This window comes from Psammomys obesus, unplaced genomic scaffold (genome assembly GCF_907164565.1).
Source record: "Psammomys obesus unplaced genomic scaffold, mPsaObe1.curated_primary_1811, whole genome shotgun sequence".
In the NCBI taxonomy this organism is placed as follows: domain Eukaryota; kingdom Metazoa; phylum Chordata; class Mammalia; order Rodentia; family Muridae; genus Psammomys; species Psammomys obesus.
The window spans coordinates 7,214,446-7,241,644 of record NW_026596039.1 but is presented as its reverse complement, the minus strand read 5'-3'; the positions used below and the strand labels follow the sequence as shown (position 1 = coordinate 7,241,644).

At 50.8% G+C, this 27,199-nt stretch overlaps 1 protein-coding gene across 3 annotated transcripts in view; it reads right to left on the bottom strand.

The window, feature by feature from the left end:
• Dscaml1 (DS cell adhesion molecule like 1) overlaps positions 1-23,477 on the bottom strand; it is a 309,086-nt gene extending 285,609 nt beyond the window's left edge. The window contains exons 1-4 of one of the 3 annotated variants that reach the window (XM_055621956.1): positions 23,339-23,399; positions 6,788-6,843; positions 6,526-6,608; positions 3,945-4,091 (exon numbers count right to left, since the gene is read on the bottom strand). In XM_055621956.1, coding sequence (XP_055477931.1) covers positions 3,945-4,091; positions 6,526-6,608; positions 6,788-6,804 — 247 coding nt within the window. In that variant the 5' untranslated portion in view covers positions 6,805-6,843; positions 23,339-23,399. Of the gene's footprint in view, positions 1-3,944; positions 4,092-6,525; positions 6,844-23,338 lie in introns of all 3 variants that reach the window. The other 2 variants (XM_055621955.1, XM_055621957.1) reach the window with 2 other exon arrangements.
• Between the last annotated feature and the right edge of the window lie 3,722 nt (positions 23,478-27,199).

Genomic DNA, 27,199 nt, shown 5'->3' with positions numbered 1-27,199 from the left:
ATACACACACACAGAGTAGGTACTAGAGGAGGGACATTGGGGCAGGAATGAGGCAGGTTAAAGATTTCACATACACTTTAGAAGGCCAGATTGGAAACCAACCAACAGCTGGAGGTAGGAGAGGTTGGAGAGACAGGAGCTGAGCTGTCTCTCTAGCGTCTCCCAGCCCTGAAAAAATCATAACAGAAAGCTGGACACAGCTCTGGTGGCCAGCTCCAAGATAGCATGGCTAGCCAGAAGGGCAGCCTGTGAGCAAATAGTCAACTCTCATGGCGTGGTTAGATTCAAGGCTCCTTCAGAAAGAGACACAGGAGGTCTTGCTAACAGGCTGTAGCTAACACGCTCTTCCTCCCAGGGTATGCATGCTTTTCCCAAGGAGGATGCTCTCTGAGACCTCAACTTGCCCACATCAACCTCCTGGTCTTCCTTTAGCTTTCCAGTACCCATTCCTGTTGGCCCTGAACATTAAAAAGTAGTCTTATGGATCCAGAGATTAAAGTTAACACAGGTCCATACTCACTGCTTCATCCATTCTGTTTTCAGACCAGATTATCGTCACCTCCATGGTGAGAAGCAGCACCCTCCTGCCACAAAAGACATACCTATACGTACAGAGTATTTGTACACTGGGTATGTGTGAACATCAAAAGTATAGAAGCCCTATTTTATAAAATTATATAAACTATTTGCATTTTCCAAAATTGGAGCATGTTGGCATGTGGCCGCGATCTCTGGTCCTCACCTACAGAGGCCATTGTCTGCCAAACCCCATTGTCTCTGTTTCCCCTTGGGCTCTCCCAGGAGCATATTAGACTTGATGCATTGGGAAGACTCTCCCTGGATATAAAAAAAAATAGCTAGAGAAGGATCTAGAATGATTATGGCTGGAGCTGGAGGGTCAGGGAGTAGAGGAAAATTCTCCAAGACCAAAGGAAGGAAAGACGGTCTACCAAAGTTTAACACAGCCCTGCAGATTAACATCAAGGCCACTTCTCTGATAATTATGCCCTTTGGGGCTACCAGCCTGGTCCTGACATCAAAGACAGCTCTGAAGCACCAACTACAAGGGATGCTTGGGGGAGCTTGCCGCCTTCAGCTCCTGGCACATAAACTAGTTAACCTTCCCTTTCCACCTACTCTGGTCTGGCTGGTACCCACCATCTTGTCCTCATGCTCCCATTTGTCCAGGATGCCTCCTGAATCCCTCAGAATTCTCAATCAGCAATTCCTTTCTCACTGGGTACTGAGTGAGCCCTTACTGTTGTGAGCACAATGTGTGAAGAACCAAGGATGCATGCATAAAAACACTCCTCTTTCATAGGAAACCCAGTCTGAGAATGAGATGCAAGGCCATTTACACGGTAGAAAGACACACACACAACAACAGGAACCAGTGGCAATAATGAAGGATGCTGTCTTCACCTCAACAACAGCAGCTAAACGCTGCACATCCTCAGAACAGTCAGGCAACACTCTGAACATTGCATAGTTTTATTTCAACCATATGAACCTATTCTACAGTTCCAGGAAGTGAGGCCCTATGAATGTAGAATAGTCCTCCAATATAGGGTTTCTCTGTACAGCCTTTGCTGTTCTGGACTCACTTTGTACACTTTGTAGACCAGGCTGGCTTCAAACTCACAGAGATCTGCCTGCCTCTGCCTCTCCCAGTGCTGGGATTACAGGTGTGTGCCACCTCACCCAGCTGGATCCTAGGATCTTAATCACCACCTGCATTTGGTTCCACCAAATCATCCCTTTAAAAAACAACAGTGCTTACAGCACACATTTCAAGCTTCATGGTGCTCAGAGAAACTGAGCACACTTGTGTGCACACAGAGGAAGCACAGGTTTGGAGAAAATCCTGCTTCGGTTTATGCCTCACCCGAGGAATAGACATGTGGTCTGAAAGACGTTGAGTTGCTTCTTTGGGCCTGAGGTTTCTCTTCTGTAAAGTGGAAAGGGGAAAATACATTTCTGGGCTTTCATGAGGCTAAAACAAGATGATGTATGAAGGCGTCTTAGCCCAGTGCCAGGAAAATAGGAAGTACTCAAAAAGTTTTAATAACATAATTATTATTTTAATGGGCATAATGTTTCATCCATAAACCTGAGTGTATAGCAAACACCACATTTTCTTATGGTCTTTAAATGCCTTAAACCTGACTCTGCTAGAAATACAGGAATCCCAGTGTCCATCACTTCTGAGGCTTCCCCAGAGATGTGCCAGCCTCCTCCAGCCTGTGCTCTCTACTTAAATGGACCCCTTTGGATCTCTGGCTGTGGATGCCATGTCTCATTTGGAACCTCAATCCAAGCCTTGTAGGAATCCCACAGAGGCACCCAAGAGGTCCAAGCACTTGTTCTATGGGTGCCCACAGAACCATTTCCAAACCTGGATTCCTTAATCTCTCTTTTGTCTATTTCCCTCAGAGGCTCTCCTTCCAGACAGCTCCTATTAACTTACAGCTTTACAAAAAAAGAAAAAGTAAAGAAAAGAAGGCATCCTTGAGTAGCTTTGAGTCTATCTTGCTACCACCAGGCCACTAACCTGTCTGTTACTAGGAGATCTTTTGGCCTGGCCATCTGCTTGGAACCGAGAGAAGGAAAGTAGTGAGAACAAGGCACACATTAATGTCTTCAAACAAGCACCTACCAACACAGGTAAGCCTAGTTTCCATCCTGCTGTAACTCCGGCATAGCCATCTAAAGAGCTCTGGTCGGTGCTGAGGCCCAGGCCTCAGCTATTTTGGTTTCAGCTATTTTTAATTATTCAAATGTTTTGAAGACACTGCTGTATCAAAGGTTCATATCACGGAGCGGAGGGACCTCAGCAAGAATCGTGTTCCATCACAGGTTCCTGTAGAGCAGTGGTTCTCAACCTTCCTAACGCTGCGACCCCTTAACATGGTTCTTCATGTTGCGGTGACCCCCAGCCATTAAATTATTTCATTGCCACTTCATAACTGCAAGTTTGCTGCTGTTATGAATGGCACTGTAAACATCTTTATTTTCTGATGGCCTTAGGCTACTCCTGTGAAAGGGTCATTTGCCCTCCAAAGGGGTCATGACCCCCATGCTTGAGAAGAAATGCTTTTAGAGGCTTATCATCCCCTGCTAACTCTGAAGATCACGGATCATTTCAGATCACTGCCTGGGGACCTTGATGCCAATGGGCTACTTGAAGAACACTGGTCATGATGCTCTACTTCATAGGAAAACCAAGTTCTTCCTGTAAAGAAGAGCCTCCACTGCTTTTCTTCTTCTTTGAAGGATCTGCAGTTGGGGGGGGGCAGTGAAGGAGTAGGGGTGTTTGTTTGTTTTTTTTTAATTGGTGCCTTGAAGGCTGAATAAAGATTTAAGAGATACTTTTGTGAGGTGCCAAGACCTGTTTCCCATTGGAGGGACAACCCTTCCTAGGTGAAACTGAACCAATGAGGGGTTTCCAAGCCTACAACACAGTATTAACCCATTTCCAATGTCAGTCACTGAGGAGTCTTACAGCATTTCACACGATTCGTGGGGAAGTGAAAGTCCTGTATGCATACTTCCTTAGGCCTGGTTCCCCAAATATCCAGCCTCATTACCCAACTCACACATAGAGCACAAACGTACCCCGCTTTTACTTACACGGCTACACAGGTGAGATTGCCAAAGGCTTTCATAAATCAATGCAAGTTAAAGATGAACCCCAGTAATCAATGGCAACCCCGCACTGTGTCTGTGGAAACTTCACAGATAGCATAGGCCTCAACACATAGACTTTACCATCCCACACAGAGAGGATCAGATGGACACCAAAGATGCCCATTTGCCAAAACTCCATAGAGCAGTAACAGATCAGTCCCTAAAGCTACTGTCACAGTCTCGTTCAGTTCACAGACCATTTCAAGCACCACCTGCTACCGGAGCAGCTCTGTCAGCCTCCACCGATGATTCCTTACCTGGAGTGATGGAAACCGTGTCTTTCTCCCAAGACACAACGCTAACGTATTCCTGCACTGAAGAGGGGATGAGGCACTTAAAGACGGCCACGTTGCCACGCATTGACCTTTGATCCTCCACCCGGACGGTGTAGGGTTCCCTGAAAACTGTGGGAGATTGAAAGAAGAGTGTCACAAGGCCATGGAGGTGGGGAAAGAGGACAGCGAGTGGGTTCAGCAAGGTGACTATCACGTGACAAAATAAAGCCCTGATTATATGAGCCAGCAGCAGTCTATTGTAATGTATCCTGGGAAGTGTAGTTTAGATACTGAGCTCTTCCTGAGATTGGTGGGACCCAGAAAGCAGTAGAATAGTTTGAAACCAGGGTTGTCTGAGACACAGATACTGTCCCCATGCCCCTACTACCCTCCTACCTCCTGTTGCTTCTATTCCATCCCAACCTTGGTCCTGATTTCAAGACCATCTAGAGTCTACTCCTGCCTGTTCCCAGCCCTGACTCATTTTTCTTTTAGTGTCACCTGCAGCCACTCATGAATCACATCCTGCTGGTGGGCTGACCCTACCTTAAGCATGAAGAGCTCTGCCTAGCCCCTTTCTTCATCAGCTTGGCCTCTGCCAAGGGTCTGCTCCTTCCTTCCACCCCCTTCTCTGCCAAGCATACATGGAACAGCCAGAGCCCCCACTGCCTGCCTACCAACCTTGTCCTCAGCAAACACATGAGCAGCATGCCCTTCTCCTTGCCATGGTTGCCAGGGTGACACCTAGGGCCCTGGCATCCTCCCCACAAGCAGCGCACCTGCAGCCTCTCTGGCATTAAAAGCCTTTTTAATTGCTTGTGTTTTCAGTGGACCTGGCCCTCCCCAGGCCTTCATCTTCTCTCTTGTCCGGGCAAGAGGAAAGGAAGGGAGGGAAGAAAAGGGAGAGGGGAGAGGCTGGCCATCTGGCTCCAGTCCAGCCCTCCCATGGGTCTGGCAGCATTGCTCCACCAAATCTCACAAAGGAGCCTGATGGAGCTGTCCTCCAAGGGTGCTGGAGCAGTGGAGGTCAAGGGTGAGTTGTGTTGCTCACAAGCCCTGGGCGTCCTGCAGAGGAGGCAGCAGGGGTGGACACAAGAGGACCTGCCCTCTGAGCAGCATGAGGGTCCTGGATGCAGGGAAGTTAACCTTTGAACCTTAATTTCCTCATCTGTAGAGCAACATGTAAAAGGCCAGACATGTGGAAAATACTTCTTTGACTTAGCCTCATCATCAGTAAGACACCTTTGTGGACTTACTGAAAAGGCCAATTCTAACTCTTAGGATGGTCTTTCCCTTGGGCCAGGGCTCCTGGCTATGGACACTAGAACTGGACTTAACTCCAGCTTAAAGGCATTCAGCTCAATAGTTGGGGTTGTACTTGTAGCCAAATAAGGCAGAGAACCTGCTGCCAAGAAGACACTTGCAGGATCATGGGAGAGAAGGCCCCTGCCTCAGCATCAGGGCCAATAGTTGTCCCTTAGGCCACCCAAGGACATGGGCAGGGTTCAGTTCTTCCTCAGCCTTATATACTTGCAGCCTTGTTCTGGGGTGAGAAGCCCTGTCGTGGGAGGTCAGTCCAGAGCTCAATCTGAAGGGTCTGTTACTAGTCCTGCTGATCTTCCCAGAAACTGTGCACCTGGGCTTGGCCAACGCAGCTGCAGGGCAGTTGGCACACTGGAGCTGTATAGTAGCCTGGCCCCTTGCACCCAGATGCCCTTGTGAGGAAACCACTGCCCACACCTGGGTGGCTTACTGCTATTTGACGCACTTCCTATCTGTATACATATAGTGTGTTGTGATGTCCTAGTTAAAAAGAGCCGATCAAAGCCATCCACTCACTTCCAGACCTGAGCCAGAGATCAGACTTTCCATTCCACCCCTGCTTCTCTACCTCCACAGACTCTTTTGGAGATCCAACACTTTCACTGCTACAGTTTTCCATCATGAAAATACACATAAATGACAGTTCTCTGAGCTGTGGCGCACCGGAGCATTCAACAGTGGGATGGACAAAGAGTATGTGGCCTAGTTACGTGCTGAAACACTATACATCCGTGATAATGAGTGACCTTCCCCCACACAAGAGTGGGGATAAATTCCATGATGAGAGCAGTGAGCTGAAGAGCCCAGAAAAAGCAGAGTGTAGGCCTCCATTTCTGTGAAGCACAGACAAGGCAAAAACATCCAAATTATTCCTTATTGGGAGAGTGGCTGTCTTGAGGAGAAGAGAGACCACAGGAAGCAGGAGCAAGACTGTGAGGTGCTGTGGCATTAGTTGTGTGTATTTCTGAGCTGGCTGTGGTGTGAACCTTATGGAAATCGCTTCAACTACACATGATAACGTGTATGCTCCTTGATACATTTCAGGAAAAGGAGGTTTTAAAAAATGAAGCTCAATCAACATTTCCCTGTTTCAGTGGTCAGCGCCGTCTCACTTAACTTGCGTACAGTGCTGTGCAAGGTGAATACTCGCTTTGAAGGCATAGGTTAGATTCCCCCTCGATCCCCTCACAGGGAACCCCCTCACCACCGCCAATCAAGGTGCAGGCGCCTGGTCCCTCACCTGCTTTGATGCGTATGTTAGGGCTCCGGATCTTGCCGGCCGCGTTCTCTGCAGTGCAGAAATAGTCATTGTCGTGGATGAAGCTGTTGAAGGCGGAGGGGGAGAAGGGGTAGAGCTGCAGAGTCCCATTGGCATGCACGTGCCGAATATGCGGCACATCGTAGATGTCGTCCCCTGTGGCCAGGTACCATCGAAGAGCCGCGCTGGGGGAGCCCGCAGCCGGGCAGGGCACCACCACACCCACAGAGCTGGAGAAGGTTACCTGCTGCAGGGAGTCATTTACAAAGTAGAGGTTGGTGCCGACATCCTCAGGGCTGGCTGCGGGGGAGGCAAGGAGAGAGAGGAACCTGGTTACTGTCTGCTGGAGAGACGTTCACGGAAGCCTTGCTGGCTGACACGGATTCATTCAACGTTCGAGTGTTCGTCAGTCAATAAGCGCTTATTGAGCACCATCGTGTTTACCAGGCACTGGCGAAGAGAGGAAAGGACGCCTCCTGCCCTACAGACGTTTCTAGCTTAGTTGGTTCAGGAACAGCGTAAGTCAGAAGTTTCATTTACTGTGCAGAGTAAGTCGGTGCAGAGAGAGGCTGCTGCAGACCCTGTGGCACGAGAGGTCCAAAGTCACCATCTACTGTGGCAATGCACCAAGCAGAAGAGACAGAGATACCTAGATCTGTGCTTGCTTAGCTCCTACTCTTGGCAGCCTGAACCCCCGGCCACTCCTTTAACTCACTTGGACGCCCCAAGGAGAAGATGGCCTCTCTATCTCCCTCCTCTTCCCCCCTCCCTCCATCCCTCTTTTCTCCTCCTCCTCTTCCTCTCTCTCGCTTCTCTTCCCCTCCTCTCCTCTCTTTCTCCTCTATCTCCCTGTGTATTATAATGCAGTTATTTTTATGTAGATGAGTGTTTTGCCTGTTACCACATGTATGTGTGGTGCTCACAGAAGCCAGGGGGCAGCAGATCTCCTGGTCCTAGAGTCACAGGTGGTTGGGAGTCACCGTATGGATGTTAGGTACTGAACCTGGGGCCTTGGGAAAAACAAGTACTTTTAGCCACTGAGCCATTTCTCCAGTCCTGCAACTCTTGTCATCACCTGTATTAATCAAAGTTTCCACGGCTTTGATAAAAACACAAGACCAAAAGCTACTTGAGGAAGAGGAGTGTTTGGCGTACATGTTACAGTCTACCATCAGGGGAAGTCAAGGCCTTCAGTTTCTGGAGGCAGAAACTGAAGCAGAAGTCATGAGAAGTGCTGCTTATGGACTTATTCCTCGTGGCTTGCTCCGTCTACAAGGGGTGGGTCTACCTAAGGGAACTGGCCCTCTAGTATCAATAGTTAAACATGCCTCAGAGGTTTGCCCAAAGGCCAATCTAGTGGGGGCATTTTCTCGATTAAGGTTTATTCTCCCTAGATGACTCTAACTTATGTCAAATTGGAAAACAAAAACTAGCCAGGATATCCCCCTTTGATAGGTTTAGGGTACTTAGGAGATTTTCCAAGAGCACAGCGCGGTTGCAGAGCTGAAGTTTGGAGGCCTTCCTAAATAGGAACCCTTGCTCTTCCTAGCCTACTGTGGGTGACAGAGAAAGAGTGCCACAGTCACAGCCTGAGAAGAATGGGTAGAAGAAGTAGGGGGCTAGCCTGGGAAATGAAAGGCAATGGGAATCCCCTAAAGGTCATCTGGCCCCATTCAGTGCATTTCAGATGACCTTTAGGTATCTGGAACAAGAGGTTCCTCCAGTGTTGGTCTTGACTGCCTATAGAATTCCCTCCTCTTTCATCACTTGTGCCTTCCCTTCTCAGTTAGCCGGTAGTCAGGGTGGACAGGACTGGGAAAACCCCTTCGTGATGCACTGCTGTTCCAAAGCCCTGTCTTGCAGAGAAACATTCTCAGGGCCACCTGGTAGGAAGGGTATTGGGGAGGAGATCCCTTCCTACTCAGGGGCCTGCTCCTTTAAGAAGGCCAACCCGGAGGAAGAGAGCACCTGGCCCCTAGTCTCCTGCTGCTCTCCACCAAGAAGATGAAAGAGTAAGCAACGGACTGCTGCTTGTTTAAAGAACATTGAGGGGGACCCAACTTGACCTCAATTTCCACAACTTTATGGGGAGGGGGAGAGCCCACATCCGGACTGTATTAATATTCTTGCCTTAACTCGGAGCAGAGCCTCTAGGGAGAATATACCAGGCAGGTCGTTGAGGAAGGCCATTAAGCCTCATTGGCCAGAGCAATTCACATCATCTCATAAAAAGCCGTGATGAAGCCATTAGCAGCTGTGCTGGAAAAAAAACCATCCGTGGGCTCCTGGCCGCAGTGTCAGGGGCATCCTCTTAGCAGCAAATGCATTTGCTTTCCCCACAAGGCCCTGCACCCTCAACGGCTGAAAGACTCTGCGAGGAGGCAGCATGGCTTGGCAATCCCCTCACAGTGCCGCCCTGTAATATCCATGGTTGAGTGTGTCTGCTCAGGGAAACCACAGAAGCTCTGTAGCAGACCTGTTCTGCCTGGAATATTCCTCACGATCACAAGATCAGGCCATTTTACAAGCTGAGACTTCTCAGCATGCCCACAGGCGGGGCCCCACTGTCACCTTCTGAGAGGCCTTCCCAACCAAGATGTATTCAACAAGTACTTGCTGAGCACCTCCCATGTGCCATTTTGCTTCTATGGTCTCATGGCATCCTCCCAACAGCCCAGGACTGAGTGACCGTCATTATACCAATCTACAAAGGAGGGGACTGAGGCACTTTAAGAAGGAAATTACTTCCTCACTCTGGGATGCCCACCCAGGCAATTTGACCCAGCATTGCTTTCTGGACAGGCAAGGTGTGACTGCAATATTATCAGTGTAATAAAAAGAGAGGCTTTCCCCTTCCTCAAACACAACCAGGCCACCAACTCCCATTTCAGCTGCTCAGGAATGAACTTTCCTTTCCTCACCTCCCCTTCCCTTCCCTCTCTTTCTTGGAAGTGGCTCCTGGTAGACTGGCCAGTCCTGCAGTCCTCAGCTTTCGGGAGCAGGGACATCCCTCTGGGTTTCTGGGTGCTTCCTGAGATGACCTAATCACTCAGCTATCTCCACCACATCAGCTTCATGGATGTAGGGAGCCAAACTCTATCAAGGTATGGGATCACTCCCCACCGCACCTGACAAACAGACCTAGGGAAATTGAGAAAGTTCTCAGACAGAAAGGAATCCAGGAAGTGTCCAGTTCATGGGAGAAGGCTCCCAAATACTTATTGTAAAGGTCGGAGGAAGTGATTTAAGTTGGCTAGAACCCTCTGTGATGGCAATAGCTACATAATAATAACAGCAGTCACTGACTTCACTGTCAGTTGTGGGCCACACTTTGGGCCAGGCCCACTGAGATCATTATTTTTTTTTAAATTAGTGGTAGGTAGCTATTGTCCTTCATTTTAACTCCCCTAAAGCAAATTACTATTATTATTAATTATTATTTCTATCTTACAGATAAAGAAATTAAGACTGAGAAGCTAACTGACTTATCTAAATTTACACAACATGGCCAGAGTGAGAGCAGGAGCCCAGCTTTGTCATATCAGAAGCAGAAGACAGACCTATTTGCTCTGCTGAATAATCAAGATGGAGATGAATCAAACCACAAAATCCTGGCCTTTCCAGACTTAGAAGCCCTGTCTACCCTCTCACGCATCTCAGCCACACCAAAATGCACATTCCTGTCTCCTCCTCTGGCTAGTAATCCCTTCCCCTCTCCCTGCCTCTGAGGGCAGCCCTTCCCCAGGCCCTTTCTGCTCCCTCCAGGAACATCAACCACAATGACAGCAGCCCTCCTGCACTTGGAGGCCTTGGCTCTTCCCAGAGCCAAGGACACAAGGTTCCGAGCAACTACAAATGGGTAGATTTAATTGATGAATTGACTGGGATTGTCCAGCCACCTGTCAGGGCTGATGAAACAGCAGATTTATAGCAAAAGACGAGTAGCCTCATATTTCTCCCACTCCAGGATGCGAGCTGCTTTCTTCCGAGTATGGGGGAGCTGGGGAGGATTAGACACACCATTCATTTCTGCTTACGGTTCTGACAGTGCATTGCCATCATGAAACATCACCCTCAGGTGTAAAACAATAGCATTTTGCACTTAGGTTGGATCCATATTTTACCATCACAAGGCACCTGTCATCTCAAAATGCACAAGCCCTTAAATAAACATCAATTCGGCCTCACCCTATCTGCCAAGGGAAAGGAGTGAACAGATCTGTAAGAGGGAAACTGAGGCACTGCCCACCATATACTGGATTCCCTGACACTCAGAGTAGAAATCTGGGCATGAGGACAGCTGGTGAATAGACGTGGAAGCAATGGTACGGAAGGGAAGTAGCAGGTGGCGCCCAAGGCCCCGCTCTGACCCTAGGGAGTCTAGTGTGGCCTCTAGGGGACTTGACCTTCTGATCCAGCTCCTGTTAAGATCTACAGAGCAGGGACATTGCAACCGAGCAAGGAGATGAGGCACCACAGAAGCTTGGATACAGTCTGACAGAACTGTCTATCTTCTGGAGGCTGGCATCACCTGCTGTGTGACCTCAGGTAAGCGGCTTAGCCTTCCCAGCCCTCATTGTGCTATCTCCAAAAGAAGTTGGGGAAAGTGGATCAGGAGAAGCCGTACATCTTACCTGTCTCGAGTGGCTGCTGAGCAGGGGAAATGGAGGGTAAAAGCCTCCACTCCTCTAACAGGGACGGATGGGTAGGAGGTCCCGACTCTTGTGGAGGCTTCAGATGCCCTCCGTTTCCTCTTAGCTGACCCCTTATCCTACCCTGCCCCTTCCTAGCTCCTCCTTGACTTGGGTCTTTCATCACGCCAAGAAATAGGCACAAAGCACCAGCTCGGTGTGCCAGAGTATTCCAGGGAAGGTGGAGGCATCAAAAGGCAAAGGAGAACATTAATATCTCCCAAATGGAGAACCGAAGAGGGGCCAAGCAAGCCCTGGCACCGAGCTGAGTTTGAGAAGGAGCGAAGCTAAGCATAGTTTTCAGATAAAAGCTAGGGTGGGCAGAGCCAGCTCCTCCACAGGCCAGCCTTCACAGAGCTGGAAGGTATGTGGGAACAAGAGGCTGGCCCAGGAGGCATTCCCGAGAAGCTCAATACAACAACAGTAAAGCCTGGCAGTGAGTTGGGTGTGTCTGGGGGACTGTGAAAACCTCCAGACTGGAATATTGGTGAGCTGGGGAGAAGAGACAGCGCCAGGTGCAATGGCTTGCAGCATGCAGCGGTGGAAGCTGTAGGGTGTAGGTGGTGTCTACAAACTAGATAGGGCACCAAGCAGCATGTCCAAGTGCCCTCTGACAATGGTCACCACTCTTATTCAAGTAGATCCCAGACTCAGCTTTTAGGGTTGGTCACGTGTCTGGAGACTCACTGGCCTAGCTGATGGCATAGGGTCCCAGAAAGGCGACCAACATTTCCTAAGGGGAGGCTGGACTGTGCCCTGGGCACGGTCGCTTCCCTTTTTATTTAATATGTGCACAGACAAGAAAAGTGAGAGTCCTGTTGGTGAAAACGAGGAGGTTGGGGGGGAGTCAGTAACTACTGAAAAATCATACAGGCAGGAGGACAAGGCAGCAGCAAGCCACAGTGATCCCCAACTTCTCAGGGAGGTGGGAGGACAAATGGCTGGAGTCAGGAGCTCAAGACCAGGCTGGACAACAAGAGTGGGTGTCTCAACAAAGAGGGAAAGAGATAAGGAGAGACAGGGATATATATATTAGGCAGATAGGTAGGTAGGTAGGCAGATAGGTAGATATATCAAAAATAAGGAAGGGAAGGGAAGGGGAGAAAGCAGAAAGAAGAGACAGGGAAAGGAGGTGAAAGAAGGAAAGGAGGGAGTGGAGGAAGAGAGGGGAGGAGGGGGAAGGGAGGAGAGAAGACAGGAGGAGAGAGGGGAGGAGAGAAGGGAAAAAGGAGGGGAGGCAGGGGAGGAAGGAGGAGAGGTTGAGCTGAAGGGTAAGAGCACGGGCTGTCTAGCTGAGCTTTCCCTGTACAGTACCAAGTTCCTAGTCTGAGACCTTATGGCATTTCTCCTTCACCTTTCTCTCCAAACTAACCCCAGTTGGAAAGAAGATCCCATGACAGCGGACCACAGCTTTCCCCTTAAATCCCTGTCATTCCCTCCCGCTCTTTCTTCTCTCTGCAGACAGAACCAAGCAAATTTACAGAGAGCATGGGAAGGCAGGGGGGAAATCCTTCATAAATAAAGAGAGAGACATTCAGATCAACAGCAAAGCTGCTCCTGGTCAAAGGGGGAAATGGATTTTTAATAGAAAATGGAAGTTATGGGCCTGGCTGTCATGTGACAGACGTCCAGACTTAAACCCATTTAATCTTCTCTACCCATGTAACACTGAGCACCACCCCGATGGTGTGTTTCATAAAACTGGCTCCAAATCGCTAGGAGATTAGAAGTATAGAAATAGCACAGCAATATTTTTAAACCAGAAATCGCCCCCAGGCATCTGGCTGCCCCCGGGGTCGAAGCTAGAACCTGTACATCCATCCTGTCTACCAACTAGCTTGTCTGGGCATCACAGGGGGATTAGTTTGGCAAAGGGAATCTGACACGGCTGTCGCCTGTAGCCACACCAGTGGTCTCCCACCCACCTGCCTGGAGTGGGGTGGGGAGGTGTCTGGCTGTAGTCTAAGGCACTCCCAGCATTCCTCTGGGGTGCACACTGAATTACCCCATGTCATCATCACCAATCATCAGAAGTGACAACCAGAGGGGACTGAAATATTAACACCTCGCCGCCTCCACGGGGACAATGAGTCATTTAGTTCTCTTCCTTTGCAATGTTTACTCCTTTCATTCACTAGACTTTGCACAGAGGAGTGTCTGCCAGCACTGGGCACCTGAAACACCCACTCAGAGTTCTAAAAAGTACTTGCCCAGGCCCAGCATGCACTGAGTAGGGAGGGTGGCAGGTCTTCCGGGGGACAAGGGCCAGAAGAGAGGCAGGACCAAGCGGGTAGGAGGACCCTTTTTACTATGCAGGGCTCTGAATTCCTGAGGACAGTGACCATCCCAATGAGCACTTCATCTCCTGGGCACAAGAACAAGAGCTCACACAGTGGATAAGAGACATGGTTCCAGTGCCACAGTCCCTGGGTTCGAATCCTTTCTTTATCTGTTACAAGCAATGTGTGCAGCAACCCCAAGGAAAATAACCTCGCCTCTCTGTGCCTCAGTTTCCATAAAACTGAGGTGACATCATCTACCTCAAGGACAGTTTCTGGCGAATGTAAGTGTCTGGCACCACTCAAGTATCTGGGGGTGTCGTTATGGGTACTATTGCCATAGGAGACAAGCAGGAAGTACCTGTGAGACAAACGACTCCTTACTCAATATTTACCGAGCACCTAGGATGATGATGGTGATGAGAATAACTTAAAACAGTGCTGACCAAACATGAATATGTATAAGGATCACCTGGGAGCTCGTTAAAGATGCAGAGCCTTAGACAACAGGCAGCTCGTGCCTGTCATAAGGCTAGAAATGCTATCTTAGAAGCCAGATCCTCTGTCCATGACCAGAGTAGCAACCAGTGGGAAAAGCAGATGTTTCGTACCGGACGTTGTGTTTCTCATACCGGCAACACAGCTCTGTGGACTTGCCAACAAGCCTTGGCACCACGCGTAGCGACTGACTGTGGCAGTGGAGCTGATAAAGAAAGCGCTGCATGGTCAACGAGCGAGCACTACCACAGCAGTCCTGCTGCTGTCCACTTGCCCTGATGCCCCTACCCCGACAGCCTCCCATAGATTCCCTTAGGGCAAGAGAGCTGGAAAGGTTCTACAGGCTATTTTGCAAGGTTGATTACATCTATGCATTTGCACACAAAGGTTTAGAGATGAGACAGAAAGATTATGTAGCTTCAGTCTGAATGTTCTCATGTCCCAGCTGGGGATACTGGGCCCAGACGGGGAGCAATCATAGGATTTCTGTTCAGCCACCAGGACATGCCAAGCCCCAGAGGACCAGCTAGACACCAGCAAACTCTTTTGTGGAGACAGTGTGAGGCTAGGCTCTGGGGAGGAGTGGGTGAGTCTCCCAGACTGCACCAGAGCGCTTCCCAGGTAACATGACTTTGTGTTGTCCCCGGGCAAGATGAAGCCACAGGGACCAAGTCTCCTGCCTCCTACCCGTGGTTTTCCTTATATCAGGGCACGCCTGCTGTCTAATCTGCTTTCTGTTGCTGTGATGAGAAACCTTGGCCAAAAGCAACTAGGGGAGGAAAGAATTTGCTTGGCTTACACATCCACCATCAACGGACACCAGGGCAGAACATTAAAGTAAGATCCTGAAGACCAGAACAGAAGCAGAAAGCACAGAGGAATGCTGCCTACTGGCTTGCTCCCCTTGGCTTGTTCAACTTGCTTTTGTTTTGTTTTGTTTTGTTTTTTTCTCATCCAACCCCAAATGGCTTTCCCAGAATGGCACTGCTCACAGTGACCTGGGCTCTCCCACATCAATCATTAATTCTTAAAATCGTCCTACATGCCAATCTGATGGAGGCATTTTCTCAGCTGAGGTTCCTTCTTCCCAGATAATTCTACCTTATGTCCTGTTGACCAAAACAAAACGAAACAACAGCAACAACAAATAACCAGGACACGGGGGTTAGCACACTCCTCACACTGCATCTCTTACAAAAACACGCCAGGCAGCCACACACGAAGAAACCTTTTTTTGCAACATTACTCATTTCATTCTTACGCCAAGCCTTTAATGCAGCCATTGCTTGAAATTCCATTAAAAACAAAACAAAACAAAAACAGTTTATGGATAAGTAGATCAGTTCTTTCCTGACATTGCCCACTTTCTCTGACGCCCACCCCTGTGCCCCACAGCCACACTAGACTAGACTACACTAAGACTGTCTTCCAGGGGTGTGCGCGTTGCACAGGAGTATCTGCTACTGGACAGCAATCTGGTATAGAGCAATTCTGCATTACTTGGGGGTCATATGTGGTATTGGATGTTTTATTTCTCTCTCAGCCCAATGCCAGCAACTCCCCACTCTAGTTGAGCCAAAGCTCAACTGAGAACTCTTCAGGCTCTTCCTATTCCCACCAGAAACAGGGTGGGTTTGCTTTTGGTTTTGGTGTTTTAGTATTCTTACCACAAACACTGCTCCCCTACCCAGCAAGCAGAGTGCTTTGAGATAGGTCCAGTGAGGATGCTGCCATCCTTCAGCCCCCAAGGCTCCTGTACCATTGGCTCCAGAAGGAGCTATGAGTAACAGCTGACAGTTGGACGGACTCTTTAATCTTCCAGCCCTTTCTAGACAAAACCTGTCAGAGGGAGGCCCCTTATGGCCAGAAAGTTCTTTCTAGGGAGTCAACTCAGACAGCACAGTTGTCCTCCCCAGAGAATCCCAGATTTAGATTGCTAGCACTTGAGGGACTTAAGAGATTATTTTCTCCAATCTCTTCCTTTCACAAAGCCTAGGGAAATGGAGTCACTTACCCCAAGGACACAGCTAGCCAGTGCCTGGACTGGGGGGCAGTATTGGTTTCAGTGCTCTTTCTGCTCTGTCCCCTCCAGCAACTCAGGTACAGGAGAGCACCATGAAGCAATATGATGTCGGCTGATGAAGCATCAGAGGAACCAGGGAGGCTCTACAACTACAGGGGTGATTTCAAGTGGGAAAGTGTTCATTTATAAGTGGCTGATGTGTGACAAGTTGAAGGGGCCTTTGTTTTGACATGTGGTCCAATGCTGGAGCCAAGATGAGAGCAGAACATACAAGATCATGACAGGGCTGGTCTGGGTCTAAGGATGGGCTCTAAAATACACAGAGCCACAGGACCAGGAAACTACAGCCTTAAAGATAACATTCCCTGCTACTAGATGTATAAGAGAAGAGGAAGGGAAGATGGTAGGGTAGCTGGAGAGGGACCAAGTCTGGCTGGGAGACACATTCCATGTCCTTCAAGGCACCTTCCAACTTTAGGAGACCACTAGTCATGACACCCGTATTCTTCTCCTATTTCCAAAGCCGACTCCCAGCTTCCACACACACACACACACACACATGCCCCTGGCTCCAGGCAGGCCTCACCAGGACAGAGTATCGATAACCCTTGACTCAGCAGGATTCCCAGGGATTGCAGAGAAACTTCAGCCTTCAGTGAGACACCACAGTGAGACTCTCAGAGAAGACTGTGGATACTCCAGAAGGACAGTCACTTCTAGAGGTTTTAGATTGGGAATAAAAGTATCTCTAAATACCTAGGAGAGGGAGGGCAGGGGGGCTGAAGTGGGCTTCTTCCTACCCCACATGCATAGGACCAGGGGGACTGCAGGAGGATGGATGTTGCAGGCCCAGCAATCCTTACCAGTGGTCTCAACAATGACAGAGAACAAAACAAGGGAAATTGTTCACAGGTAAGGGAGTAGGGGCATGAAGGGAGACATGCATAAACAGCTGTGAGGCCTTCATCATCCCCTATTATAAAATGAAAGTAAGTATACCTTAAATTTTAGCACAGCATTTACAGGGCAAAAACTGCTTTGCTGTTTTTTTTTGTTTTTTTCAAATGTGTGTGTGCTTATATGTTGCTTCCCTTCATGTACAAAGCTCTGTCACACAGCATTTGATTTTTTATGCCCCTTATTCTTGTACCCATGCAGTAATACCTGCCCTGTGGGACAGCTGGGACACTCATCATTCTACCCATCTCACAGATTATAGAATAGAAGCATCTCAACTTGCCTATAACAACACAAACCAAGCCTTGTTTTCTGGGTCCACAGAGACTGTTCTCTCCAACCATGAATGTGTATGTGAGTGTGTGTGCGCACACACACATACACACCTCTCTTTAGAAAAATCAGCTTAATGAATATGCAACTAGCATTTTGAATAACTGTTCTTAATGAAGATGGTGACCTTGGAAACTGTCAGAGCAAGCTTCGTGTAGAGCAAGGGCATGGGGAGGGTGGAAAGGGTGCTGAACAGATGAGGAGAGTAGCAGCTGGAGTGGCACGGGTGGTACCTAAGGCTAATGCTACTCATGCCACAGCAGCCCTGGACAAACATCTGTCCAACAGGGCACCCGAGTCAATGTGCCCACAACCCCTCCTCCCATTTACAGAGCCCATAGGCTACAACATGCTATGGGCTTCCCTTGACCTCTGTGTCATATACTCTTTCTCTATGGCAGATTGAATCGTAGAGAAAGGAGTGATCAGGATTGAAAAGGTCACGGGTATTCTCTTAACATAGGCCCACCTAGACAACAGAGAGGCTCACCCCGCAGGGAATGGCATTCAGAGATGCTTGGAGGGCTCATCCTCTGAGCAGCATTTGTCCAGAATCTGCATTGAATTACATTCATGTTTCTTGCTCGGTTTACTCCACCAAGCATGGTAAAGACACACCGAGCGGCCCTAGCCTTCACTGCAGACAAGCCCTGGCTTCCCTCGGGGGCTAGGCCTCAGCCACTACCCTCTCCACCTCCACTGCCACCACCAGCCGTGATGAGTGTGGGGAAAGGATGGTGCTGGACTCCCCAAGGACATGCAGGTGCCCACTTGGCTGCACCTAAAGCAGAAACCCCAAGGCTACCCTCCGAGGTGATAGGTGAAAGGCACTCATGCCCTGTCCTGGCCATCATTTGGTCTTTTATTTTTTTGTTGTCATAAGGACTAAGACCATTGACCTTGCTGGAAATGTGACTAGCTAATACAACTGCTCAGGAGAGGCAGGATTTCCAAATCTATTTTGAGGTCAAGTCTAGAGAATGAAGGCAGTGGGGGGGGGGGTAGGGGTAGGGTCAGTGCAGGAAGCAGAGGGGTCTAACGTTTTCTGAGCCCCAGCTCTGTTCCAGCTACTGTCCATATGTTATCTTCTTTAATCTCACTTCACAGATAGAGGAACTCTGCTCAGGTCTCACACCTGGTGAATGCAGAGCCAGGACATGCACAAAGGGCTTAATGTGGCTCCAAATTTCCACCATAGAAGCCAGACCAGTCTTCCCCTGACACACACACGCGTGTGCGCACACACACAGGCACACGCACACACTCCAATATATGAAACAGACAAAAGCACTAGTTGAAAGCATTGGATAGACGGGGGCAAAGCTCAGTCCATTGACCCTGTCTCTCTAATTCTACATCCCCTGAGACCCCACTTAACCCCTTAGAGCTCCTTAGAGCATCCTTTGGGACTTGCACTCTCTGGGGCCAGGACCCTTCTGGAGCAATAAGCATGCAGAGGCACATTCCAGAAGGCCCTGGAGCCACATGAGATTTGCTCTGGGGCCCAGAAAAACAGACAAGGCCGTACCTAGGCCATGCTCCCCTCATGGATGTTCCAGCTGGCTGCCCAAGAGTAATCACACAGATCTCCTAAGTGTCTTCCCTTAAAGCGTTACTCAAATTCTCCACAGCCTGCCTGTCTTCTCATTGCCTCCAGCAGAACCACCTACAGGCCAAAAGTGCCTTAATCACAGTAAAAGAAGAAGCCTCAGAGACCACCATCCTTTCCAAAGCTGGAGGAGGAGAGAGAACCTTGCCTTACCTCATACTCCCCATCCCACCCACAGATGGTTCTCCACTCCTAACCACAACTCAAAGCAGCCAGCCCCCTCCGCCCAAACGTTCCGTCCCCAGACGGCTAGCACTGCCCTAGGTAGGTTCCTATAACTGGAATCCTGAGGCGCCAGAGGAACCATATTTGCTCCCCCTTAGGTTGTCTCTGCCGTTCTTGCCCCGCCTATCCTGATCACCCAGTGCCACAGAAGGCACTTCTTGGACACAGAAGGAGAGAGCGGCAGGGCTACTCTGTCAGCTGTAAGTGTGTGTATGCCTAAAACTTGGAAACTATATGGATGTTACTGGGGGTGGGGGGTTCTTTTCTCTCCCACTCCTGTCCATTCCCATTCCATACCAGGAGAAAGCTACTGCTTAGCTGCCTACTGTAGCTGGGATTACAGGGCTGGGCTCTTGGCCTGGCTAGGTGAGCATGCAAATCCACATGCAAATCATATGCAAATCTGGAGCCTGCTCTTGGGTTCCTGGCCTCCTGCCATCTCTGCTGCCTACAATTCGCCCTATTCTGGTACCCTGTTTCCAATCAACATACTAGATTAGGGGCTAGGAAAGCACTTCAGAAAACTAAGGGATCCTCCCTTGTAACTACTTTAAATGCCCCCTTCCCCAGGAAACATTTCCTCCAAGAAGATAGGGAAGGAGAGACCCTCTAGCCTCAGGCCTGAACACCCTGATAGAGCTCTCTGAACAAATCAAGTCATATTTCACCAGCCAGGGCAGGGAACCGAACAAGTCACGAGAATGGACTCCCTAAAGGGCTCTAATGGGACCCACCCCCTACCAAAGGCTCCATACCCATGATGTGCTCTAAGTATACACTCTCCCTGCATTTGGGGATCCCTCGCCGACTTGCTTCTTGAGCAAACCGTCACCAGGCCAAAGCTGACTGCGTGCCCACCTCCACCCTCTCTGTAAGAAAAACAGCCCCTCTGGCCAGCGCCCAGCGTCTGCTCAACTTCAGTCCTGCCTTTGGGTCAACTGCTTACTCGCTTTTTGTTTCTAATTGAGCTCCTCGTTCTGCTGCAGAAATATATTAAGGCAGCTGGCGTTGATGCCCAGGAAAACGAGGCGCCAGGAAGGTTTGTGGGGCATCATGGCAGCTGCTTACTCCTTCATGTCATCCTAGCAGCCAGGGCCCCTCGGCCCACCCTCCCGCTCCCAGACGCTCACCGGTCCTTCGCCTACCTCTAAGTTGTACTTGCCACTTCGAGATTTTAAAAACATGCCCCCAGCAAACCCCCCCTTTTTAATTAGACGCTGAACAAAATGCTAGAGATTTTCTTAATGGCCTGACAAAGGCTTTTAATTTGGTCTTCTCCAGAGAGAGGAACCCTGAGTCCCCATCCGAGAGGTTGGGGTGGGAAATGAAAAAAATCAATGCAACCCATTATTTTGGCTTTTAGAAAACAGGAATTTTAGTGCCGAGGAAGCTTGTTCTTTTACACAGTAAAAATGCAAATTCAGGCAACACAGATGCTGGCACGCTGGATGTAACAACAGAGAGAGCCTCGCTGGGGTTCATCCGGCTGCCCAGACCTGGATTTGTTTTAGCAATAATAAGGCAGTTATTGGAGACTCGATAACCGATTATTAAAACACCTTCCCGGTTTAGTTCTGGGGAAAACGGGCTGAGCTCAGGCTTCAAAAAAAAAAAAAAAAAAAAAAAAAAAGGTATTTTGAGAGAAATGGAAATAACAGAAGCTTAAAACACATTCAATAACTGCTTAATTCCATCCAGAGGACGCTCCATCTCCTCCTGTTTTCTTCTCTCTGCCTGCCGCCTCCCGCTCCTCACAGATGGACGGACAAATTATTGCAAGAGGATATTGTTTTCTGTAACAGGCTGGAACATTCGCATTTACATTTTCCTTGGTGCCGCGGGGGTGACTGGCATCGGGAGAGAAATAAACCACGCCCCATCTTTCTTGCTTTCCCCACATTACATCTCCCCCCAGACGCCTCCACCACCCACCTACCATGCCACCCCAAGCAGAACAGGCCCCTGGGGATCAGCCTGGCACCTAAGATCCAATTAAGGCACCAAGGAAAAAGATAGGCCTGTCTGGCAAGGCTGCCTGGCGCCCAGCACAGATGCTGGGGCTCTGAAATGGAAGGGGAGCCAGGGATCCGCAGGCCCAAAGGCCACCCGGGGCCGCCATACCTGGTAACTCCTGTCTACCCACAAGACCTACTAATGGCAACTTCCTGCTGGAGTAAGAGAGGGTTCTGCCCCTCCAGCTGTTGCCCTGTGGCCTTCTGGACCTTTCTCTACCCCCACCCCCCATCTGTTCCTTCCCTATCAAATAACTGGGGCTTCATTTATTAATGCAGAGCTCCTGGATGGTGGTGGGCGGTGTCCTGCAGGTGTTTGTGAAGGGGTCTCTGTTCCCGAGAAATGGGCTGTTCCCAGGGGCAAGGTTGGGGACAAAGCAACCGAGTGTGGTCACAGCTCTGGTCCGCGTTTCTTGCTTTACAAAACGGAAAAGGGATGGGGGTTGAAGAGCAATGGAGAGAGAAAGCTGCTCCTCACCTTATGTATATTTAATATTAACGTAATTAAAGCTGCGAGCCAAACCAGCCTGCGCGGGGTGGAGGGAAGCAGGAAGAGCACCAAGAAAGAAAACTGGTGTGTGTGTGTGTGTGTGTGTGTGTGTGTGTGTGTGTGCGCGCGCGCGCGCGCGCGAAGGAGGCAAGCTTGTTGCTCTAAGGTGGGATGAAGGGGTCAGCTTAGGGGGCAAGGAGTTAAACAAGCTCAGCCAGCCGTGGCGAGTTCCACGGTGGCCCACTTTGGGCCCGAGAAAGTCCATTACTTTGCTAACCATCCGAGGCCACCCACTGCCCAGCACCCGGATCTTCTAGGCAAAATCCCAGCGGACTCAGCCATCACACTGGCTCTGACCCGGCCATATTCACAAACAAGGGTTAGCCTCCTCCCCCAACCTACTGGGTGCTGCGTTGGGCTCTGGCCGGTTACAAACTCCGGACATCCCGGGGTTTCAGCAGAGGGCTCGACCCCTCCCCCGGGCTTTTGACTACCCTTTCCCATTGCCTAAGGGCCTGTTGGGCCAGGCCGAGCCAAGCAGAGGGGGCGGAAGGAGAAGCTGCCCTCGGGGCGCGGAGGCGAAAAGTTAGAGGGTTGAGCAGGTAAAGCCGAGGAGCGTCTGTGCTCTACAGCGCAAGGGCGCGGGAGTTCGGCTGCTTCCTCTCCCTCCCGCCATCTGCGCGCCCGGGGGCACGTCCTCCGCGACAGCCTGGGAGCTCAACTGCCCGCGCTACCCAGGTCCCGATTTGGTGCCCAGGTTGGTAACGATCAGAAACGCCTGCCCCTTGCCAATCCCTCAGTCCCGGCTACCCCTCAGATGAGGTGCGCGGCGCCCCAGGAGCAGGTCTGGACACGCTGGACACCTGGACCCACCCCTAGCAACCTCTTCTATCCCGGAGAGAGGGACACGCCCCCCCAGCCTGAACCTTGTCCCCAGGTCCAGCAGGCCAAGCGCCGGAGCGGAGGGTCGGGCACCTTGGGGCGCCCTGCCTAAGGTGGCCAGAGAGACGCAGGGAAGCCGGGGCTAGTTGTTGGGGTGCGGGGGGGATAGGTGAGGGCGATCCTTGGGTGTGAAGAACAAACTTGCTGTCCGAGGAAACCCCCGCCTCGCGGGACCCCCCAGCCCTCCCAGCCCTGCACCCAGCCAGGCGCGGAGAAGCGCCGTGCGGTGCGCCGGCATTTGCGCCAGGGCGGGGGTCGAGGGCGGTCGAGGGGCACACGAAGCTACGGCAGGAGCGAGCCGCTCTAGGTCCGAGGACCCGATCACCGAGGGCTCCCGGACGAAGTCTCAGTCCGAGGACCACCTGGCTGGCAGGGCACCCCGGGGTCCCAGCTCCGGTAAGCCGCGGGAGCAAGGCGAGGGGCTGGGGGGAGGGGGCCAGGGCAGAACCGAAGCCGCCCTGGGGTGGGAAAACCGAGGGTTCCTGGGCCACCGCCCCCAACGGGCGCGCCCCTAAACCGCAGGCGCAGGGGGGGCCGGCAAACGGTCCCGGGCCGACTCTCGCCCGACCCTCCTCGCGGAGCTGCCCCACCCCTCGAGCCCACCCAGCGCTGTGCACCTGAGCGGGGCCGGCACCCGGGCACCTGGAGCCCACCGGGCGCCTTCGCCTCCAGCAGCGCGCATCCCGGCCCCGCCGCCCTCGCCGCCCAGCCAGCCAGCCGGCAGCGCGGGGCTCACCTTTGTGTAAAGAGTCCAGGAGCAGGAGGAAAGTTACCAGCCACATGCCATAAAGAGGCCCTATTCTCCGGGGAGGTGGTCCTGTGGCCGGCCGTGCGGCAGCGCCTCTCCCCCGCTCAGCGCGCTCCCAGCCGCCCGCACTCGGCGCCCCGCTCTCTCTGCTCCTCAGCCCAGCGCACGGCGGCGGCGGCTCCTCCCTCCTCGGCTCCCCGGCTCCTGTCATCCGCGGGGCTGGGCTAGGCGGCCGCTCTCCCCGCCCCCCCTTCCACGACACCCCGGGTGGCGAGCGCCACTCCAGCCCCAGCCCGGGGGGTCCCTCAGCCCTACAAGCTCAGGGAAGGAAATGGGGACCCTGACCAGACAGTCTCGATCTTGCTCATCTGGCAAGAGAGGAGAGGGGCCCCTGTCACCCAAGGGCTTTGAGCCTATGGTCGCACAGAGGCTTCTGTGGTCCATGTGCCAAGAGTCCGCCATGCATGGGGCAAGGACATTGGGTATCTCCGGCCGGGTCATCCAAAGCCATTACTTTTCTTTTGGACTCAGTTTCCCTCCACGAATGGAAGAGCATGGCTGCTCCGGATAACATCTAGGCTAAGATCATTGAAGACATTTGGTACTCTCCACCCTAAAGCTCAAACCTACGTGCTAGCCCAAATTCTTCATCACTTCTGCAAGTCAGCCTCCTGGAGAAGCCAGCTCCGTCCACCCCAGCACTGTCCAAATCTGCACCAGCACCTGATACATTTGTGAGCTTTTAAGCATTTACCATCTCAATGCCTGTTCCGTGCCTGCTTTGTCCCCCAGTCCCCCACACACACACCGCAGCTTCCTCACCTCGCAGAGAGGAAGGTCAGTAGGACATAGGTGAAGAGGGCACCCCATCTATGACCAAACGGAAGCTGGGCACCTGCTGAGCTCTGAGGTGGGTACAGGGCATGGCTGACTCTGATGTGAAAGGTTGGCTTGCTGAAACTCTTCTTTTGTCTTAATTCTCAAGTAAGAAGCTACGGGGACTCCAGAGGAGGATTCCAGGAGGCCCTGAGGCTGCACTATGTGGCAGCCCTGGAACTCTCCATGCAAAGGGTCGGGTAGGCAGCCTTGAGGGCCTCTGACCGCCTCGATTCCCCTCAGCTCCACCTGTGTGTGCTTTCTGAGAGGCAGAGCAGGAAGGGTGGGAGGAGTCGGGGGCTGCTGTTCCATGGAACAGAAAGAGGCTTTACTCCCCCAGATGTCTCACCCAAGTGCAGGCGAAGAACCAGGTTTTTCTCGTTCCTAGGTTTTGCCAAAATATGTCTAACGTTTTAAACTAAAATTTGAAAGCTGTGCATTTATTTTTTAAACACGGTAAGCTACCTAGAGTGTGGAATTGCCAGTTTAGCCCTTTTTTAAATTTGTGTGCGTGGTGTGTGTGCATGGTGTGTGTGTGTGTGTGTGTGTGTGTGTGTGTGTGTGTGTGTGCATGTTTGTGTGGCTTCGGGTGCAGGTGCACGTGAACGCATGTGTGTATGGAGACAGACGGTTCATGTATGTATGCATGCATACATGGAGACGAGTCACCCATGGCAGTGATTTTTTTTTCCCTCCTAGATCTCTCTTCCCCCTAAGTTTTTGAGACAGGGTCTCTCCCTAAACCTGGAGATCCAAACTCAGGGCTCCGTGCTCACACAGCAGGCACTTTATAAACTGAGCTACCTCTCTAGCCCCCATTTTAACCGTCTGTTACGCCTTCTACTAAGCAAAGCCGCGTTGCTGTCCAACTATTGCCACTTCCCACGTCCAGATCTTTTCCATCACATGAAGCAGAAACTCATCGCCCATTAGCCTATTACTCCCCATTCTCATCTCCCCCCAGTCTCTGGGAACATCATTTGTTCTCTATCTCTACACATTTGACCTTATGATGAGTGGAAAGCAAAACGCTCTGGCCCCTTCGTGTCTGCCTCAACACATCGCTTTCCAGGTTTAGCCATGTTACAGCACATGTCAGAATTGCATTCCTCTTTACGGTTGACTAGTATTCTATTGTGTGTCTACACAGCATTTGTTGATTCATTCATCTAGCAAATGCACACTTGGTTGCTTCCACTCTGGGTTCTTGTAACTAACGATGCTATCAACACGTTTGTATGAGGATCTCTTTGTGTCCCCACTTCCCATTCTTTGGGGTGTAGAACCAGAAGTGGGATCTCTGGGTAGTGTGATAATTTTATATTTCCCTTTTTCTGAGGGACTGCCAGACACGCTTAGTCGTTTAACAGAGAATTTAGGAGTTTAAAGGGCCCTCGCCTGCAGTTACTCTGTGTAACTCCCATTAAGTCTATTAAAGTTTCATCAGGCTCCTTTAGAAACTGGGCAGGTCCCAGCACTCAGGGAGGCAGAGGCAGATCTACAAAGCGAGTCCAGGACAGCCAAGGCTACACAGAGAAACCCTGTCTCTATAAAAACAAAAACAAAACAAACAAATACTGGATAGGAAATTGAGGCTCACAAAAGCGCACCAGCCTTGAAGTATCAAAAGCAAGACCTGAACCCAGGTCTCCAGACCCAAGTAGCCTTGTGCCCTCTGCTCTGCATCCTTCCTTGCTGGCTGAGCTTATAAACTGAGCCAGCACTCTGAGGCACACGCTGTTTGCTAGGTGGCTTGTTGTCTGTAAATGCACTGTGGAGCACAGAGGTCATACCTTAGGGAGTGATTGGCATGGCCTGGTCCAAAGCTGTGCTTGCCAGGTGGAGAAACTGACTCCCGAGTGGAGAAGCCATACACCTGTCTGAGGCCATGTGGGAAGTGACAGAGCCCACTCATCTTCTGCTTCCTTACCTCACCACCCTAGCCTATGGGGCTTGTTCTTTCGTTGTATCCCTTCCGGCCGAAGGAGAAAGTCGTGGAGAAGAATCTGGTTATTTAAAGCTAAGCCTATTGACCCAGAGCACCTGGTCAGGCTGTGCCTAAAATAAACCACAAGTCAGACAGGATGAAAGAGCTCTGTCTACTGCAAGAGGACAGGGCCAGAGAGTGCCTGGGAGGACGGCACAGCTGCTCCAGCTCTGAGCCTCCAGGCTGGTGGAAAAGGAGGCCTCCTCTCTCCATCCACCTGCAGTGGCCCCTAGAACCCCAGAGTCCTTTTCATGCTGATTAAACATGACCCGTGTGTTACCTGAGGGGTGAGCTCATTCACCATGTCTGCCCCTTGAAGAAGAGGCATCGGTGCTATTCTGAAATAGAACTCTAAGGGAGGGCAGGCTCAGAGACTCTAGCACTAGCAAAGAGACTTTCCAACATCACCCGTAAGAGTGTGGCCTCTAACTCAGGCTCTGTGCTTGGTCCAACCTGGCCACTTGCTGCAGAGTCCCTGGAAAACATTTGTGTGTCAGACCCTGGTGTCCTCACCTGGAAAGTGGAGACAGCACAGCATCTTTGGCAAGAAGTCATGTGAGAATTAACTAGGACAAGCCTGGTGGCCGGCACAGCATGGCACAAGTAAATATTACTGATGTCATTGGCTTTGCTCACAAAGACCTTGACTTATGTGAACTGTGGGGTAGAGACTGTTCCACTGGGAAATGCTAGGGTGTCATCTTGTACCCCATGCTCTGATAAGGCCACAATGAAGGAGTTGGGGACCCTGGCAAGTACTTGCAGAAATATGAACAATGTTCTCTGATATAGAAGCAAGGAAGGGAGGGGGGGAAGGAACAAGAGAGGGAGTGAGAGAAGACCTGGTAACAGACAGGCCTTACTTTTTTTTTTTTGGATTGCCATTCCCTAGATTACATTACTCTCTGGTCCTCATGAAAAGCTGTTTCAGAGTGACAGCTTGGTTCAAATGTGCTCAGAAGTCCCCTTTTCTTCTCCCTGTATGG